The sequence below is a fragment of the Myotis myotis genome, unplaced genomic scaffold, assembly GCF_014108235.1.
Source record: "Myotis myotis isolate mMyoMyo1 unplaced genomic scaffold, mMyoMyo1.p scaffold_m19_p_7, whole genome shotgun sequence".
Lineage (NCBI taxonomy): Eukaryota > Metazoa > Chordata > Mammalia > Chiroptera > Vespertilionidae > Myotis > Myotis myotis.
Window position 1 is genome coordinate 9200355 of NW_023416379.1, and position 18971 is coordinate 9219325.

The window sequence follows — 18971 nt, forward strand, 5'->3', positions numbered from 1 at the left end:
TAGAAGTGTGAAAGAATAAATTTCTGGTGGTCTAATTTAAGCCACCCAGTAATTTCTTATAGCAGCCATAGGATATATACCATTAGGGGATGGGAGGATTAGCTCTTTCTCCTCTTTATTAAGAAAATTTTGCCCTAGCCAGTTTGGCTCAGTGGCTAGAGCGTCAGCCTGCGGTCAAGGGCACATGCCTGGTTGTGGGCTTGGTCCCCGGTAGGGCGAGTGTAGGAGGCAGCTGATCAATGATTCTCTTTCATCATTGATGTTTTTTTTTTTTCTCTCTCTCTCCCTCCCTCCCTCCCTCTCCCTTCCTCTCTGAAATCAATAAAAGATATTTAAATTTTTTTATTTTATTTACCTTTATATTATTATTAATAACACTTGGCTCCTGGCTCCTCTTTGCCAATAATTTATCGGTTCCCATTGTTGAATAACAGAGGTTAAAGTTAAGTACACTACCAACGTGACTATAAGTTAACCTCAATAACATTGGTAAAGTTGATGATGACATATTTTGACTATTTTTTTAAGCCTGAATAGTGAACAATTTAGAATCATTTACATCATGAGGTTCTTTTGAGATTTGCCTTTGAACGAGGAGGGTTTAGTCTACTTATTTCTCTTATTAGTGAAGCTGCATGGCGGCACAGGGTGCTGATTAACTACGTTGAATTCTGGTAAAAATGTCTTTTGCAGTGGAAAGAATTTCAAGTTCATAGCATTTGTTAAAACTTTCCCCCTACCTTACAAGTCCTAATTTTTCTTAACCAAGCAGATTATTACTAAAGCCATAATGAAACTCTTTCGGATTCCTCACCTGAGGATATTTTTCCATTGATTTTTAGAGAGAATGGAAGGGAGAGAGGGAAGGAGGGAAAGGAAGGAAGAGATACAGACAGAGAAAGAGAGAGAGAGAGAGAGAGAGAGAGAGAGAGAGAGAGAGAGAGAGAGAGAGAGATAAAAGAAACATTGATGTGAGACACATCAATTGATTCCCTTTCATGTCCCAACCTGCGCCAGGGATGGAACCTGCGATCCAGGTATGTGCCCTTGACTGGAAATTGAACCCTCGACCCTTTAATGCTTGGGCCAACACTCTAACCACTGAGCGACGCCAGCCAGGGCTCTGATTTTTTTGTTGACAAATAATTTCTTCTATTTTTGATGAGCTAACCATGTATAGATTTAGTTACTAGAAAAATTCTGTTTCCCGAGTTTGCTGAAATATTTATTATTTTCCTTTCCTTATGTTTTTAAAGAAAATATAAGATGATTTGTTTCTCTCCCAACCCCTAAAAAAGTGTCCAGAAAAACTTTCTTTAAAAGGGAATTAATCATTTCACAACGGCTAAGCTTCAAAACATTCCACCTCAGTTAGGAAGGATTTAGTCATCACTATCTTTTAGATGTCAACGACGTTCGAACGATGTCATCTGTAGACTTAATTATCACCATCTTTTGTTTAAGCCGCTTGGGCTCCCTGCCTATGCTGGCCCTTGTCTGGAAATGGAGAAAGAGGGGCAGGCTCTACTGCAAGGACGGGTGGGTGGTGAACGAGGACCTTGGCCTTGAAGCACAATGGTGGGCATCATTCTTGAGCTGCTCCTCGAAAAGATAAGAGTTTCAAGACCAAAACCACAGAGTCCAGGTGTCCCCCAAGGAACCCCGAAACCCTGAGGTTTGCAACTTGGGGATAGAAGACCATGTTCCCAGAAGGGCTACAGGCAACAACCATATTCAAGACGAACTGATGACTATTAAATTTCATTGAAAATTTCTGCTCCAAAGGCAGGTTAGGGGAAAAAAACGAGCTGGTGTTATACTCGTTCTCGCATGTGCAATTCAAGAAAAACAATTCTCGGGTAAGTACCCACCATTACAGCAGGACCAGAGTCCATCTGATCCCGCACTAAACACAACTTTGCATATCTGAACAAAGCAGAGCCTCGGCTTCTTCAGGAAACCTGCCAGGGTGTTCTGTGTTCCTCTGAGTCCTGCCAAGGCTCAGAAATACGATGAAGGTTCAGAACGAGCAACCCACAGCGGGGGCAAGAACCACCCTCCCTAAATCCAACCGTCTTCAAACAAAAGGCTGAGCAGTGGAGTCGCAGGATTGGTTTCACTGGGACAAGCAACTGATTTTAATTAGTGCTATCTGGTGACATCCAGAAGAGTGACTCATGCCCCGACGGCCACCACAGTGACTGCTCCACAGGGAGGCCTTGGGAGCAGGAGCAAGGGCTCAGGTTCCGGGCATTTCCTGGCAAGTCCCATTCCTACTAAGTCACACAGTTTCCTAGAGGGTGAGGTAAGCAGGACGGAGAGGAAGCGGAAGCGGAAGGGAAGGAAGTTGTCACCGGCCCAGCGTAGTCTTCTTCCAGGGGGGACGCGCCTGCCTCACGTCCAGCAGAGTGTGGAGAACTATGGAGAGTCTGACCACCGTGTGAGTCAAGCTACCGACAGGCCATTTCCTCTTCCGATGCCCTAATCTGTCCAAGCTGACCATCATCCAAGCTGGAACATTTTGATTTTGTGCATTTTTAACAGCCACAGACCTCTGACCGTCAGAAGTGGTCCCCGAGGGCCGTATGTGAGAGGCCACAGGAAACAGAAAGAACGTTTGCGGGACCAGTGAGTGGAGGAGTCCCTGGGAAGGAATGTTTGCTTTGTACGGTGGTTTTATCTTACGACACCGGATCCACTTTCAATTGTTCCAGCGAGGTCAAGTGATGGGTTTTGAACCGCTGCCCACCAGGCCTAGACCAGGTTTTGGCAGTTCACAAAGAAGAGAGAGCCTTGGCTAAGAGAATGGGAAAGTGCCATTCATGAGAGAGTTAAGCAAGAGATAGCTCTATTCTATTTGGACTACAAAGAATTTCAACAAAGCCATAGCTTTTCAAACCCAAATAATTATCTTTTGTTATTAAAAAAGATCACCTGGTTATCCCAAAATTACAGGTGTGTTCCAATAGCTGGCTATCATCTTCCAGGAAGGGCTGAAGTTCTTTGACCCCGAGACCGAAACAAAAAGGACGTCCTTTGGTTTGGGGCCTAAAGAATGGGGTGGGACTGAGAGTAAGCCGATCCGGGTTGAGTCTTTGCTTTCGTACTTATTAGCTGTGCAACTTGAGCAAGTGGCTGACCTCTCTGGGCCAGAGTTTTCACAGCTCTGGAATGAAGACGCTACCATCTCACTGGCTTGGTGGCAGCATCACACGGGACAGGGATGGCAAAGTGATGAGGGCAGACTAAGCATTTGAGCTCCGGAAAGACAGTGCTGCAGCCCTGTGGATCGGCACATGTCTCATTTATATACCCCCCCCCTCCCCCCGCAGTGACCAGAGGAAGGATCTGATCTCCTGGGGCAGCACCTGCCTCCGAGGAGTGCTGGGACCACCTGTGCGAGTGCTGCACACAGCGCCTGTCATGTGGAGGCAGTCACCACAGGCCAGAGCCCTGACTCCAGCCCTGCTCAATCTCCAGATTCAAACCCCGAAGAGTACGCGTCAGGAAACAGGCACATACATTTAAGTGTAGGTGACAGCAAAACTACGGCCCCATCCCTTGGCATTACACGGGTCTTAAATATGCAATCATTAAGGTATAATTGGGTTTATACGACCTACTTGGGGAGAAAAATGAAAATGGACCAACAGGCTGAAAAACTACTATCCAAGAGAGATGCAAAGAGTGTACACACTTGTTCTGGAGAAAAATGACAAAGGGCAGAGATGTAGCATCATGGGCTCTTGACATGGAAAGGGAGATTAGGCAGGACAGGGGTCAATTTTCAGTTTAAGAGAAATGATCATGTTAGTTTCCCAAGGCCCGGCTGGGAAAGCCGAGACATTCATACACACGCGCACACACACACACACACACACACACACACACTCAAACCAAACGACCAAAATAACACTGTTATCAAAACTCAAGGTTATAGGCCTTTTTGCTTAAAAAAAAAAAAAGTCCCTTAGTTCATTTTTTTCAAAAATGACAAAGATATGGAATGTGGTTGTGGTTAAAACTAAATACAGTGCTAACCGGTTTGGCTCAGTGGATAGGCGTCAACCTGCGGACTGAAGGGGCCCAGGTTCGATTCCGGTCAAAGGCATGTACCTTGGTTGCAGGCACATCCCCAGCAGGGGGTGTGCAGGAGGCAGCTGGTCGATGTTTCTCTCTCATCGATGTTTCTAACTCTCTATCCCTCTCCCTTCCTCTCTGTAAAAAAAATCAATAAAATATATTTAAAAAAACAAACAAAACAAAACAAAAAACCTAAATATAGCTCCCACTCCTCAGCAAGAAACACACAGACACCACAAAACACCCCACACAACCCAGGCCAAGCAGCTCCACACCCTGTGTTAATGTAACTTCATATAAGTGGCCCATCACCTTCCTCTTCATGGCCCAGGCTTTGGTGTGTTAGTGACAAGGACTTAACTCCCCATGTTGCCTACTGGCAGTGAAACGAGGGGAAGTGAGGCTCCTGCGTGCCTGGCGGGGGCCCTGTCTCTGCGACAGTCGGAAGGAAGGGTCTGCAGGTCAAGCCCGCTCACCTGGCCGGCCCAGGACCCGCTGGCACTGGGAGGGGCGCGGGGTTGAGGAGCAGGAACGGTGTGAGCGGGGAGGATGAACTGAGAGTGTGTGGGGGAGGGGATGCATGCGCGCTGAGAATATGGTGAGGACACATTTGATATATGGGATGAGGAAAAGCAGCTCTGGGCCTTTAAAACCCCTGACTGGGAGTTTTCCAGGGAGGAGGGTTGGGAGGGTGGTCATTTTTCTTCCTGATGGGAAGCGAGGAGAGAAGCCTGCAGGTGTGGCTGCAGGACTGAGGGGCAGATAAAGGGGCCCCAGCTGTGGCTGCCCACGTGGCTCCAAGTTAAGCTCGACCCCCTGGACTGTGGCCAGCGAGCCGTCACAGTGTCTGATTTCTGCTGCCCCGTCCTGCCCGGCCTCAGGCCACTCTGAATGCGCTGTCCCGTCTCCACACGTCTTTCCAGGGGCAAGCATGCAATCGCCCTGTTGAGCCACAGTTGAGTATTTTACAGGTCGAATGATGTCCCCTAAAAGGAGCCCTGACCCCAGTACCTGTGACTGTGACCTTATCTGGAAACAGGGTCTTTGCAGATGTAATTAAAATGAGGTCAGTAACCGGGGGGCCTAATTCAGCATGACTAGTGTCCTGATCAGAAGAGAAAGCCACGTGGAGACAGGCACGCAGGGAGAAAGCCATGTGGCCGTGGACGCAGAGACTGGACAGAGGCCAGGAAGGACCCCACCAGTGTCAGAGGGTCCATGGCCCAGTGTCAGAGGGTGCACGGCCCAGTGTCAGAGGGTGCACGGCCCAGTGTCAGAGGGTCCACGGCCCAGTGTCAGAGGGTGCACGGCCCAGTGTCAGAGGGTGCACGGCCCAGCTGACACCTGGCCCTGGACTTCTGGCCTCCATAACTAGGAAGGGTTAAATTTCTGTTGCTTAAGCCACCCCGCTGTCATGCTCTGTTATGGCAGTCCTAGCCAATGAAGACACCAAGATTCTTCTATCACGGGATTCTAACTCTGTAACCAAGAGATATGTGGCCCTTGAAAATGACAGCAGATATTAGTTTTAATTCTGGAAAAAGAATGAGTGTACAGATTTCCATTGCTATGGAAAGAGCTGCCTTCACCAAATCCGTATTCACAGAGGATATGATCTGACTTTCACCAAGGACCTAGATCCCGACCATCTCACTGCATAGCCACACCCCACAGCGACTCTCAAGTCCTGGGCTGTTATTAGGAAGGAATTCGCAGTAACCAAGTCAGGGAATTACTTACCAGACCATTTTTTTGTCGGGAATACTAAAAGAACAACACAAAACTAAAACTAAAAAAGATTTGGAAAAAGAAAAAGTAGAAAGCAGAACAGCCTACCTGAATTGGGTCCTGTGAGAGTAGCGTCTTGTCCACTCAGAACAAGCCTTGAACTTGCTCTGTTTCTGTATCGAGATCGATGTCGTAGAAGCAGGGCCGTGTGGGCAGTCCGGGCATGGTGCTCATCTGGAGGGGAAAACACAGGCAGACACATCAGCAAATGCCGCCACGTGATCAGCGTGCAGCTAGCGATGTAAATGAACTGGACAATCCAATTCCGCTTTATCTAACTCAAGCCATATATCCATCCATTGTCTCTTTATATTGGCCGTCTGCTATTTCAACCTTTAAGGAAATGAAACAGAAAAGGCAAATGTCAAAATTTTGAAAATTGAGACCATTTGCTCTCTCCCACAGCCAGCCCCATCGTAGACTGTGGCTCCCAAACAGTGATTTTTAAACCTTTGTTTTTTCTAAATCAAATCTTACTGGTAATGTTGAGCCCCTCAAAGATGAGCCCCTCTGGTTGAAGGGGACAGTGGGTGTGGGTGGAGGGGACAATGGCCTCCTCTTCCCCTCCAATTACGGTGCCCACGACCCATGTTTGTAAAGCCTACAACCCCGGGAGCACAATGTACAAACTCCTGCTCTCCAGAAAGCCATCACTGTGCCTGCCTCAGTAACAAGAACTGAGATGCTTAGTGAGAACTGACTATGTGCTGGGCACTGCGCGGAGTTCCTTACATATTTTATCTTCCCAACGACACTATGAGAAGGCGCTTTTATTATGTCCGTGTGACATGGGAGGCAGCAGAGGTTAAATCACTTGCCGGAGGCCACCCAGGTGGTCAGAAGCAAAACTGGAAATTTGACTCCATGCCTGTGATCTCAAATGGCTCCTTTAGTGACCGCCGCTGGAGGTTACAGTGATAGCCTCCGTCATCCCCATGTGCTTTACGGGGATAACGTAAGTCAGTCTTCCCCCACGTTACTGAAGAGGACAGTGGGTTTTAGGCACAAAGGCATGGACTCAGGGACACAGCCAGGAGTGGTGGAAACGGGATTAACCCAGGCCACGCTCCTCACTGCTTTGCGGCACCGTGTCCAGATCAGAGTCCACAGGGCGCTCTCCGCCCACCTGCATCGGAAACCCTGGGTGTGCAGGGAATGGCCCCCAACTCCCCCTGGTGGTCCTCACACTGAACACTGGTCTGGGATCTAGATCAGTGGTCACCAACCTTTCAGCCCTCACGGACCACCGACTGGGGGCCAACCTTTCAGCCCTCATGGACCACCGACTGGCGACCGCTGATCTAGATGGTGAGGCTCCTGCATGACCCACTCTTATCGACTTCAGTGTTTCCGCTTGTGCTTTCACATGCACTCTCCACACAAAGGAGGCCTGAAAAGCAATGCTGCGTCCCACTCGTCTGAGGAGGGGCGCCCGGATTCTGCTGGCCTGGTTCTTCTGAGGGCTGAGTGCTGTGTCAGGCAAATGTATGTCTGCCCGGCCAGAGAACGCTGGGAAAGGAGGCTGCACTGCACCGCTCCATGCCTCCAGGTGTGTCTGCTCCTCCCCACCAGGCACAGTGCTCAGCCAGACAGGAGCCAGATGAGGCCTCTCTGATAGAACTGTCTCACTCTCCGCTTCCTTTCTGCAATGACCCCGGATTTCTCGGTCCGCCACCCTCTTCTGCCTTGTGATGCCGACAGACTCTTGCTACAGAGACTGCGGTCTGTGGATCAGTAGCACTGGTGTCTCTGGGAGTTGCTGGACATTCAAATCTCAGAGCCGCGCAGGTCTGCTGAACCAGAACCTGCAGTTTCAGCAAGTCTGCAGGTAACGTGTGCACGTTATAGCATGAGGAGCGAGGCTCAATGTGGCCCAGAGGCCTGACCCCACCCAGCCCACTGCCCATCCCCGTGTGCAGCAGGAGGGGATGCTGGGTGGTGGAGGGGTCTGTGCACCTGCAGGCCTCATTAACCACCTGGACCAGGAGCCGGACGGGACGTGCATAAACCCCTGGGACATATGGTGGCCAGCTCCTGTCTTGCTCACTGCACGGGACTGTACTTTAGATATATGATGGGCTAAAAGGGCTCCTGGGACCTGCCTGGGATATGGGTACCATTTATAACACACACATCCGTGGGAAAATGTGCTTAGGGTTTCAAGCAATTACCTACGAATAAGGTTTCAGTGCTCAACGGCTTTTAGGTGGGAACTTCCTGTATTTTAAAACTGCAGGTATGTCGATGGCTATTTCTCCTCTGGAAGCCTGTGGTCCTGGCAGGGGTGACGCCTTTCTCTGGTTACCACAGTGGGTGCACGTACCCCAGGAGATCACGGGAAGAAACCGGGGCTCACTGCGTTGGCACCGGGACAGCAAACACAAGGGACACCGAGTGGGAACCGCTCAGATTCTTTTCCTGAGTACAACCCATGTGCCAGATACGAGACGGCAGGTTTCCTGTCCGACCGCATTCTGACGCGGGCATTTTAAGATGCCTCTGTAGTCGGCGCGGGGCTATGGATTTGGGAACAGGAACCAGCATTTTATTGTTGAAGAGAGAGAAAGGAATGATCACACACAGCCGCAGTGACGCTGCCCCCGCCTGTAAATTAACTCGGCAGGACGGTGCCCAGACTTTGCGGCTGCAGTGCCCAGGCAGGATCCCGCAGGAGGCGGGTTAGGTCTTGATCTCCGCGAGGTGAGAAAACCCAGGAAGAACGCAAAGGCAGGGCATTGTGGGCTCATCTGAACAAAGCTACAGTGGACGCTTCTGTTGTGGATAATGATCACCCGGTCTGCTGGTTCACACACTACTTCTGCAGACATGAAAATCAAGGCTGAGCTCATGCAAGACCAAGACAGACAGAGGTGGGGCATGGCGCGTGGGGTTCCTGAAGCGGACCTATGGGTGCAGTGAGTCCGAGGGCGCATCATCGGGTCATCCAGATTCTGCCACAGAACTGGGAGTTAAAAGTAGCCGAGACAGTCAATGCCGGGAAGGTGAAATGTCTTTACTCTATTTTCGGTTTACGGGGAGAGATGAGCTTAATCAGAAGATGCCCATGTTTCTTTCCAAGGATGCAATCATCACTACCCAGAATCCACGATGACGTATCCGGGATACGCAGCCACAGACGAGAGAGCACACAGTCTGCGGAGCCGGGGGACTCCCTGACCCGTGGACGAGGAGCCGTCTCCCACAGAGCCACGCTGAACATAAAACCCCTCCCACAGAGCGGACACAATGTGGAATGCTGTTAACAAGACCGAACACACTCGCTCCAATTGTCTCCCAGTAAAAAACTGGTATCAACGGGTAGTAGCTCCCTGACAAGAGTCAGGACAGCAGGACAAGAAGGAAGGTTCGGACAGCCCTTGGCAGTTGACCTCTGGCCCCGAGCCTGCAGTTAGTGGTGATCTGTTGACTTTATTTGTGTGCCCTCCAAGGAGGCCTTCTGCTTACAATAATGAGGGAGTCACTAAATTGCTCTTACTAGTCACAGCTCATCGATGGATTCCTTTACAAAGGCTGAGAGACACGGGCTTGTGCCCTTCGTGGCCCTCATTTTAACGACGGTGAATCTTCCAAATCCTTACTGATTTTGGGTTAAGCTTATTTTGGAGAAATGAGTTCTATGAATAGCCTTTATAAACATACATTAAAAGGAATAAATATGTAAGCACTATTAGACATTCAGGTTGTACACCTGAGACTAATATAATATTGCATGCCAACTGTAATTGAAAAATAAAAAAAATTAAAAGACTAAAGAGAAAATATTAAAAAATACTAAAAAGAAAATATTCATTAGAAGTAAACATAGAATATTCTTTGGCATGAGTAGAAAAATTACCGAAAATTGCTTTATAGTGATAGAATCGTAACTTGTCCTTAACCACAATATTCGATGAAAGAGAAACATTGATCAACTGCCTCCTGCACACCCCCCTAACTGGGGATCGAGCCTACAACCTGGGCATGTGCCCTGACCAGGAATCGAATCGCAACCTCTTGGTTCATGGGTCAATGCTCAACCACTGAGTCACAGTGGCTGGCTGCTCCTTAAATCTACTACTTTTTCACCTGAAAAAAACCTTCATTTCTAGCAGCTCCTTGTTTTTTTTTTTCCATTCCTTACTTTTACTTATCAAATTTCAAAATAATAATCCGGTGCCCGAGCAACTGCAATAGAGACACCATTGGTACTACGCTAAGCACTGTTTGCACTGTACCCCCTCATTTAATTCCTACACCCCACAAGCCCCGTGTTATTCCCTCCCACTATCCCCAGTTTGCAGATCAGGAAAACGAGACATGGAAAAGTACACAGCTGCCCGTGTAATTCAGAATTTCCTTTCGATTTTCAGCCCCCTCCCCCCGCCCTCCCCACCAAGCTCCTGCCCAGAGATAATATGCCACTGCAGGAGGAAAACACGACACACAGAGAAGCTGTATCCATTATTTTAATGTTCCCTTTAGGCTTCTCTTGGGACAGTGGCAAAAGGAGTGGTCTGGGGGAACCCGGGGGAGGCGGGGAGGGGTGAGAGCTGCCTCAGCTAACGTTCCCCGGACCAGAGGAGGGAACCGAATTCGGGAAGCCCTCACGACCACCTGTCATCTAACTGAACCATTTTCCATACACTGTCCTGCAACTTTTCTTAAAGGTGGTTCAGATCAGACCCCAGTGAGTGATCAGGACCGCTTTTAAGAAGGTTCATTAGGTTGTGCCTTGCTGTAATTTTCTTCATGTTTCTTGTACTTGGGGCTCACCGAGCTTCTTGAATGTGTGGACTTATAATTTCTGTCCAATTAGGAAACATTTTGGCCATTATTTCTTAAAATATTTTCAGTCCTTTCCCTTCTCTTCTGTGGGGCTCTATGTATTTTTTCACCCCTTGATATTGTCCCCAAACCCATGATGCTCTTCCACTTCTTTCTGCCCTTTTCTGTTTCATTTAGGATGGTTTCTATTGTTATGTCTCCAAGTTAACCTCTTCTGCAAAAGCTAATGTGCCATTTGTCAGAGTATTTTTTTTTTTAATATATATTTTATTGATTTTTTACAGCGAGGAAGGGAGAGGGATAGAGAGTTAGAAACATTGATGAGAGAGAAACATCGATCAGCTGCCTCCTGCACATCTCCCACTAGGGATGTGCCCGCAACTAGGGTAAATGCCCCTGACTGGAATCGAACCTGGGACCTTTCAGTCCGCAGGCCGACGCTCTATCCACTGAGCCAAACCGGTTTTGGCGCGTCAGAGTATTTTTTATCTTGGACACTCTCGTTTTCATCTCTAGAATTTTATTTTATTTTTTTTATTTTTTATTTTTTTTAAATATATTTTATTGATATTTTACAGAGAGGAAGGGAGAGAGATAGAGAGCTAGAAACATCGATGAGAGAGAAACATCGATCAGCTGCCTCCTGCACATCTCCCACTGGGGATGTGTCCGCAACCCAGGTACATGCCCTTGACCGGAATCGAACCCGGGACCCTTCAGTCCGCAGGCCGACGCTCTATCCACTGAGCCAAACCGGTTTCGGCGCGTCAGAGTATTTTTTATCTTGGACACTCTGGTTTTCATCTCTAGAATTTTAATTTGCCTTTTTTCCATCTTTATCTCTATTAAACATTTTGAATCTTTCCTCTAATTTCTCAAACATATGGACTACAATCATAACTGTTTTCATGTCCCTGTCTACTAATTCTATCATTTGTATCATTTAAGGGTAAACTTTGATTGACTTTTCTGATTTTTGGTTGTATTTTCCTACTTGTTTGCATGACTGGTACTTTTGGACATGCTATCAACTTGTTGGGTACTGGGCATCTTTGCACTGTTAAAAGTATTTTTATACATTGTTCTGGCACACTGTTTAGTTACTTGGAAACAACTTGATTTTTTGGGGGGTTTTGCCTTCATTTTTAAAAATATATTTTTATTGATTTCAGGGAGGGAAAGGGAGAGAGAGATAGAAACATCAATGCTGAGAGAGAATCATTGATCGGCTGCCTCCTGCACACCCCCTACTGAAGATCACTCTGGCATGTGCCCTTGACCGGAATCGAACCCGGGACCCTTCAGTCTGCAGGCTGACGCTCTATCCACTGAGCCAAACCGGGTAGGGCGGGTTTTGCCTTTAAAGCTTTGTTGGGTAGGACCAGAGCTGTGTTTAGTACAGGATTAATTTTGTCCTTACTACTGAGGTAAGACCCTCCTCAGTATTCTAACCAGTGCCCCCTGATGTTGAGGTTTTCACTCTAGTTTTGGAAGCCGGCCCCTCTTATGGGCCCCGTGTGGGAACCATGTACGTTTCCCTAATCCTTATGGGTGATCCTTTCCCTGGCTTCTGGTCATCTCACATGCGTACACTGATCAGTACTCACTCGAATACTTGATTTTCAGGGACCAGTGTCCTTTGCTGCTTATGCCCAATGTCTTGAGTGATTTTTTTTCTATTATTTTGTCCAGTTTTTCAGTTGTTTCAAATAAAAGGGTAAATCTGGTTACTGTTATTCCACCTTTAGTAGATGTAATTATAACCTGTAATTTACTTGTTCTATATCATTGGGTCAGATACTGTTGCTTTAGAGATAGGAATACGAATTTATAGGCTGATGGAGGTTTTAAAGGTTATTATTTTTTTAAAAAAGGTTATTGTTATGTCACTCATTCTACCTAAAGAATAAGGTTATTGGAGCCCAACCGGTGTTGCTCAGTAGTTGAGCATTGACCTATGAACCAGGAGATCACAGTTCGATTCCCAGTCAGGCACATGCCCAGGTTGTGGGCTGGACCCCTAGTAGGGGGCGTGCAGGAGGCAGCCAGTCAATGATTCTCTCATCATTGATGTTTCTATCTCTCTCTCCCTTCCTCTTTTAAAATCAATAAAAATGTATTAAAAAAAAGGATAAGGTTATTGGAAACACTGTGTTATTACATATAATGACAGAATTTGATTTTGAGATAAGTAGCCCAAGAATAAAATTATGTTAATACACAATACAATGAGCTAAAATCTAAACACTTTCTTAAACCCAGAGCCAAGATTCCATTCACTGATTATAAAAACATGTGAATAAATACAGGATTTTTTTAAAAATAAAAAGGTTTGCAATTTTTAAAAGGGGACATGAGAAACGCTGCACTTATAATGTAGATTAATATAATATCTAATTTTACAAAAGAACAGGAGTAAGGTAACACATTTTGTGTTTAAATTCATAAAATGAAAAATAATAGTAGAAAACAGGATTCTTTAGTGACTGCTCAGTTATCTACTTTTCTCAATCAAAACAAGTCCGTTTTCTCTGAACTTTTCTTTTCTTGGCAAGTCAGCTCCTTACTTCACTGCTTTGCTACTGACACAAGCAGCAAGAACCGTCTGAAGTTCAGCGTGCCTCCCTCGGCTGCCCTCTCAGTGACCTTGGTGAGTGAGAGCTTCCCATGATGGCATATTCTCAAAGAAGTCCGAGGCTCAGGCATCTGACAAGCGTCTGAGTAATTCTCTAGCATGTTGCAGTAGACTGATACCATCAGCCCATTAGCTATTTTCCCACAGAACCCAAGCCAAAAAAGCCTGAATTTTTCATATACTTATATAAAAACAACACAAGGAATCAATACAGATGCACTTTACGACAGCCAGCAATTCCAGCAGCATCACCTGTCTTCCAGCTTGTATGGTGCCCTATTTGGACTAAAATCTCACTTTTACTTCCCCATTCTTCTATCCCCATCTCCCCACAACCACTGTACCTACTGCAATGGAATTTTTAATAAGCCAGAAGTAAATCTGGTACGTGCATGAAAATGTAATTCAAGCACAGACATGGCAAGACGACAAAGAACATGTATCTCATGCGCTGTTAGAATGGAGGCAAAGGACTTAGAACAGGGCTTCAAATTCCCCACAAAAATGGGCTGGCTGGGGGCTTCCCTAGCAGTTGCTTCCCCTCCCTGCAGTCCATGGGGTTACCATGGAGGAAGGAGGAAGGCTGGCTATTTGCTGAAGGGAACAGCATCCTTGGTCCATTTCATTTCATTCCCACCAGTACATGGGGACACTGGCAAAGTAAAAACTGTTCCCAATGGGAAGATGTTAGGGGGCCCTGAGACAATTTTATATGCTTATCACCCAAACATAAAATTGCACAGACCTCTCTTTTCTTCTGAACTGAAGGTTGGAAAACGATGATGGCCCACATGCCAAATTGGGCCAGCCACCCATTTTTGTAAATAAAGTTTTACTGGAACACAGCAACACTCACTCGTATGCATACTGTCCATGCTGCTTCTGCGCTGTGGCGGCAGAGTTGAGGACAGAGACTGTGTGGTCCACAAAGCCTACAGTATTTACCACCTGCCCCTTTACAGAAAATGTTTGCTGACCTCTGTTCTAAAATGCTACAGACTAAAGGGTTTAATGCAAATCAAGAAAGATGAACTTGAGAAGAATGTGGGCATTCTACAACTTTCCCTACAGACGCTGGTTTTATAACTGGGGAAGTGCAGATGCCAACTGAAAGAGAGGCTGTTGATGGTGTGAGACGTTGGATTATTGTTCAGCTATACATGGATTTTACAGAAGTGAAAGGTCCTGGCATTCGCCTGGGATATTGCTGCATTCTCGGTTTAAAAGGTATTTGAATATAAGTGGCAGTCGATTTACATAGGCTCTACTTCACGGATCTCACTTACAGAGTTCAGATTTGCAGAATATTATTCACAGATTCTAATTCATAAAACCTGATGTGTAGAGTCTAGGTTTTCTCTGGTTGGGAAACCACCTGAGATCTTAGAGAGCTGACATCCTGCACCAAAGGGCATAACCTTCCGTTCCACTTGGGCCAGAGGTGGGAAGCCTACTGTGTGTCATCTGAAGGCTGAAAAATGGCACTTCTCACTAAGAGTCCACACGGCACAGGCCCTCTGTGCTGATGTCCAGGAGGTAGCGTTTCCCTCTGGACCGAAACGGAAAGCACAGGGTCTGCAGTGTGCGCCGTGCACCAGGGGGGCTCGCTGAGGCTACAATCTGAGAACGCCGACGAGGCAGCTGGGGTGACCTAGCACTTTCTTGTGTCCTCTTAGATGCGGCCCCCTTGTCGTGTGGGGGGATTGTGTAGCAAGTGGCTCCAAAGGCCCCGGGTGGCTCTGAGATGAGAGGGGCACAGAGGGGCCTTACCAAGGAAGAGATCCCTAGATAGGAAGTCAAATAGAACCTGACCCGCGGCAAGGGCACGTAGTACTGAAGAAACACCGAGGCCAGTGGAAGAAGGAAAGCTGCTACGGCAAAGCAGGCTAGCTTGTAATGGGAGGGGGGCATTTCCCTAAGATGAAAAAACCAAAGTTCTGAACCCAGGAGAGAGGACTTCCACAGGAAAACATGATAATGGGGGACTCGGCCCAGGGTGAGGAGTAGTAAAGGGAAAAGCACAGAGTAAGCCACAATCTACACCATGGATTCTGAATTCAGCATCTGCCATGAACAGCCAGCATCCGAAAGGCCTCTGGCCCATGGAGCCAACAAGGGAGTAACTTTCATGTTCTTAACCATGAGCATGTAGTTAGTTATCTACCTGCACAACCTGGAGGGCCAGGGGGCGCCCATTTAAAAAAAAAGCACACCTGATTAAAATTGTGTGGTCTCCATGGACCTGGGTTTGGGCCCCCTGGAATGAAGCCAGCTCTAAAAAGTCTAGAAGTGGATGAACTTAAATAAGCCGTCGGTACTCACCACCTCCCATCCCCCTCGCCACCGGACCCCCCCCCCCCCCCCGGCTGAATTCCTCATCTTTCACCAAGACAGTCTCAAATTATGATTGATGTAAGGACTGCAATAAAACCATACCATAGTTTCAGTCCTTTCCAAAAATTTAATGAGATCAGGCACACTGGCACCGGTCCACAGGAAAGGAATCAAAGCTGGACACCATGATCAATGCTTCAAAGAAACTGAGCCGAGTTCAAAAGCACCAAGGCGTGGACACGTATGGATGCTCTTCTTGCGACACCGACGACCCCTTACACCGATGCATCCCTGCCGACAGCGCCACTCGGGGAAAAGGGCAACGTTCTGAAGGACGTAAGCACGTTCCCAAGTGTTTAGCTTTTCTATCCTGTCAAGTTCCACTGTCTTCGGTTTGTACGTAAATGACGTTTTGGTAAACGATTTTTAAGTTAAAAACATTTATGCAATTCATATCCAGCTAAAACATCGCTTTTTAAGTTTTGGGAAAAATAACTGGGCTGTCTACTCAGAATCTTGAGAGTCTCCTGGGAATGCTGGATGAGAACATTGAAAGAAGGAAGGTCAGAGAGTGGGCTGAAAAGCAGATGGATGTTGTAACCGAACCCTCAGGTCCAGAGAACCTGACCCGCGGCAACTACTTGGGGCCGCGAGGAAATGCCGCAGGATCTGAAAGACCTGGTAGCGTGATTAACCATGTCCAAGAACAAAAAGTGCAAAGTGACACCGGAAAATCCTGAGGTGTCTCCATCTCCATCGCTGATAAGATCTTGGCTCAAGTTCCCCTTAATGGGTCACCGGGCAGAAGGCATCAGTGCCCCGAGGAATCTCCACGCGGCCGTTCTGCTTCGGCGCGGTCGGCGGGCAGGCCTCTGCTGCCCCAGCCAGGAGGACAGGCATGGACCTTGCTTGGCCATCTCCTGTTTAATCACAACAGGGCTGCGATCAGGCCTGCGTTCTACTGTTATTTTGGTTTGTTTACCCAGAAGTCTGCTCTGTTGCCAATGGAGCAAACCAGGATTGTGCTATCTGTGTAGTCATCTCTTTCATGTGGCCCTGCCTGAGAATATGCGTGTTATTCAAATGCCACTTCCAAGTCCTCTCTTGCAGCCGCACTGAAAGTCACAAATGCACAACCAAGAATAACCACTCACTGTTTACACGCAGAGGTCCTCAAACTTTTTAAACAGGGGGCCAGTTCACTGTCCCTCAGACATTCCACACATGCGCACTGCGGGCCCGGGACGAGTCGGCTGCTAAGCAGGACAGGCAGCGGCAGCAAAAACACCCGGCGGGCCGGATAAATGTTTTCGGCGGGCCGCATGTGGCCCGCGGGCCGTAGTTTGAGGACCCCTGGTTTACAGGCACAGAAGTCCACACGCAACGCCCGGACAGCGCGGAGCTCGTGTGGCTGGTGTCTAGGTGATATCAGCAGAAAGAACAGGAATCAGCGGTGGTGCCAAGCTGGCAAACTGCCACCGTGTTCATTTCCGGGGAAGAACCGACCGCAGGGTGGGCGTGGGTGACTGGGTTTGCGAGAGTTCACTCCAGGGATGCATGGAGATACAGGCTTACATATGTAGTTACCTCGCTGTATAGGTTTAACACACTCTTATTCTTAGCATTATCAGGCAGTAAGCCAGTATCTGCTAGTTATGAACCTTACAACAGTTGTGGTTAAAAATGATTAAATAATTTTGAACTTATTAAACTAATAGAATTTGATTTTTTAACAATCAAATTGATGTTTTTAACACTAAAATAGACTACAAAGACCTATATACAAGTGCTGTAATGAACTGAATATGAAAGGAAGAAGATGAGTAACTGTAGGGATTTTGTGGGAACAAGATAAGAAACCCTAAATCGGAGAGGTCACAGGTTTGGGGTTGGGGTTGGGAGAAACTCCAAACCAAAGAAGAAGGCACTCCTAACGGTTGACTCTTGGGAAGGGCCAGCAATACACCAAGAACCAGCCCACTTTTCCCATGTTTCTTTTGAAGTCAAAACATTCTGTTTAAAAGCCCAATGCTATCAACCACGGTGAGCAAAGAGCCCTCTTTTTGAGGTAGAAAACTAATTCCCATGGGACAGAATCTATTCACCATGAAAATGCCTAACGAGAAAGAGCTCCTAGAAACGGAATGTTACGCTTTTCAATGACATGCCAACATCTACCTATAATTAAACAAAGGGCAGGGCTTGCCTAGGGGAGACACCGGCTTTCGTCCCACTACTGACCAGGCCCAGTCTAACTTCTCGGAGCAGCGGAGGCCACTCCACATGGTGCAGAGCGGTCTGCCCTTGCCTCCCGGCAAGATGGGCATGACAGTCACCCCCTGGCTGGGCCCTGTGATGGGTCAGGAGGCTAACAGGGCCAGTGGGGGATTCCTGAATACTGACATGCAGATGGGGAGTGGGGGAGAGGATTCCTCTTCTTCTGGGATAGTGAGCTTGAGGTTTGAAGCTGGTGATATTGGGGTGGGGGTGGGGGTGGGGCGGGGGAGATCACTCTGAGGGAGGCAGGGCTGAGAAGTGGGGAGCAAAAGCCAGAATCCCGAACTCAGCTGGGGCTAAAGCCAGACAGCAAAATTTTTTTTGTTATCTGGGTCAATTCATCTCCTCTTTCTGTGTAAGTGTGAGTTGAGTTTCTCTTAATTGTAACCAAAAGAGCTCTGACAAACACAGCGAGTGCCAGGCCTCACTGGCGGGATGACTGTGCAGCCCCGCCCAGGGCCTCAGCCTGTCCATGGCCATTCATTTGTCTGAAAGCTCTTCCTTTTGCTAACATGTGAGACTTGAGAGGCATGCAAGAGTCCTAAATTCAACCACACCCGAGGCACAGAACTGGAGAGAAACGGGCAGGAGCTCATGACCCCCATCTGTGTTGGCCTCTACAGGTTCCCTTCCTTTCCGTTTTGTTTTGTTTTATATTCTATGTATAAGTGAAATCATTTGGTAGTTGCCTTTTTTCATCCAGCTTAGTTGACTTAGCATGATATTCTCAACGTCCATCCATGTTGCAAATGGCAGGATTGCACCCTTTTTAAGGCCAAGCAGTATTCCACCGTGTGTGTATGTGTGTGTGTGTGTGTGTGTGTGTGTGCACAATGCCACATCTTTACTATGAAGTATACACATCTACTGAATTATAATGCTGCATACTTTGAATGTATATAATGTTATAAGCCAATGTTACCTCCATAAAAAAGGGATGTTAACACATTTTTCAAAATTAGCAAACATTTGCTACCTTAAAAACTTATAAGCTATGACTTGGTTTAATATTTTAAGTATTTTTTTTTTTTTAAACAATGGTGAGTATTAGATCAATCTTTACTAAATT

The 18971-nt window shown here is 47.2% G+C and overlaps 1 protein-coding gene across 4 annotated transcripts in view; it reads right to left on the reverse strand.

Annotated features, from left to right (window-relative positions):
* MTHFD1L (methylenetetrahydrofolate dehydrogenase (NADP+ dependent) 1 like) overlaps positions 1–18971 on the reverse strand; it is a 159947-nt gene that overhangs the window by 1811 nt on the left and 139165 nt on the right. For 3 of the 4 annotated variants that reach the window (XM_036316575.1, XM_036316574.1, XM_036316572.1), the window contains one exon: positions 5920–6045. In XM_036316575.1, the coding sequence (XP_036172468.1) occupies positions 5956–6045 (90 nt within the window). In that variant the 3' untranslated portion in view covers positions 5920–5955. Of the gene's footprint in view, positions 1–5919; positions 6046–6078; positions 6205–18971 lie in introns of those variants that run through there. The other variant, XM_036316573.1, reaches the window with a different exon arrangement.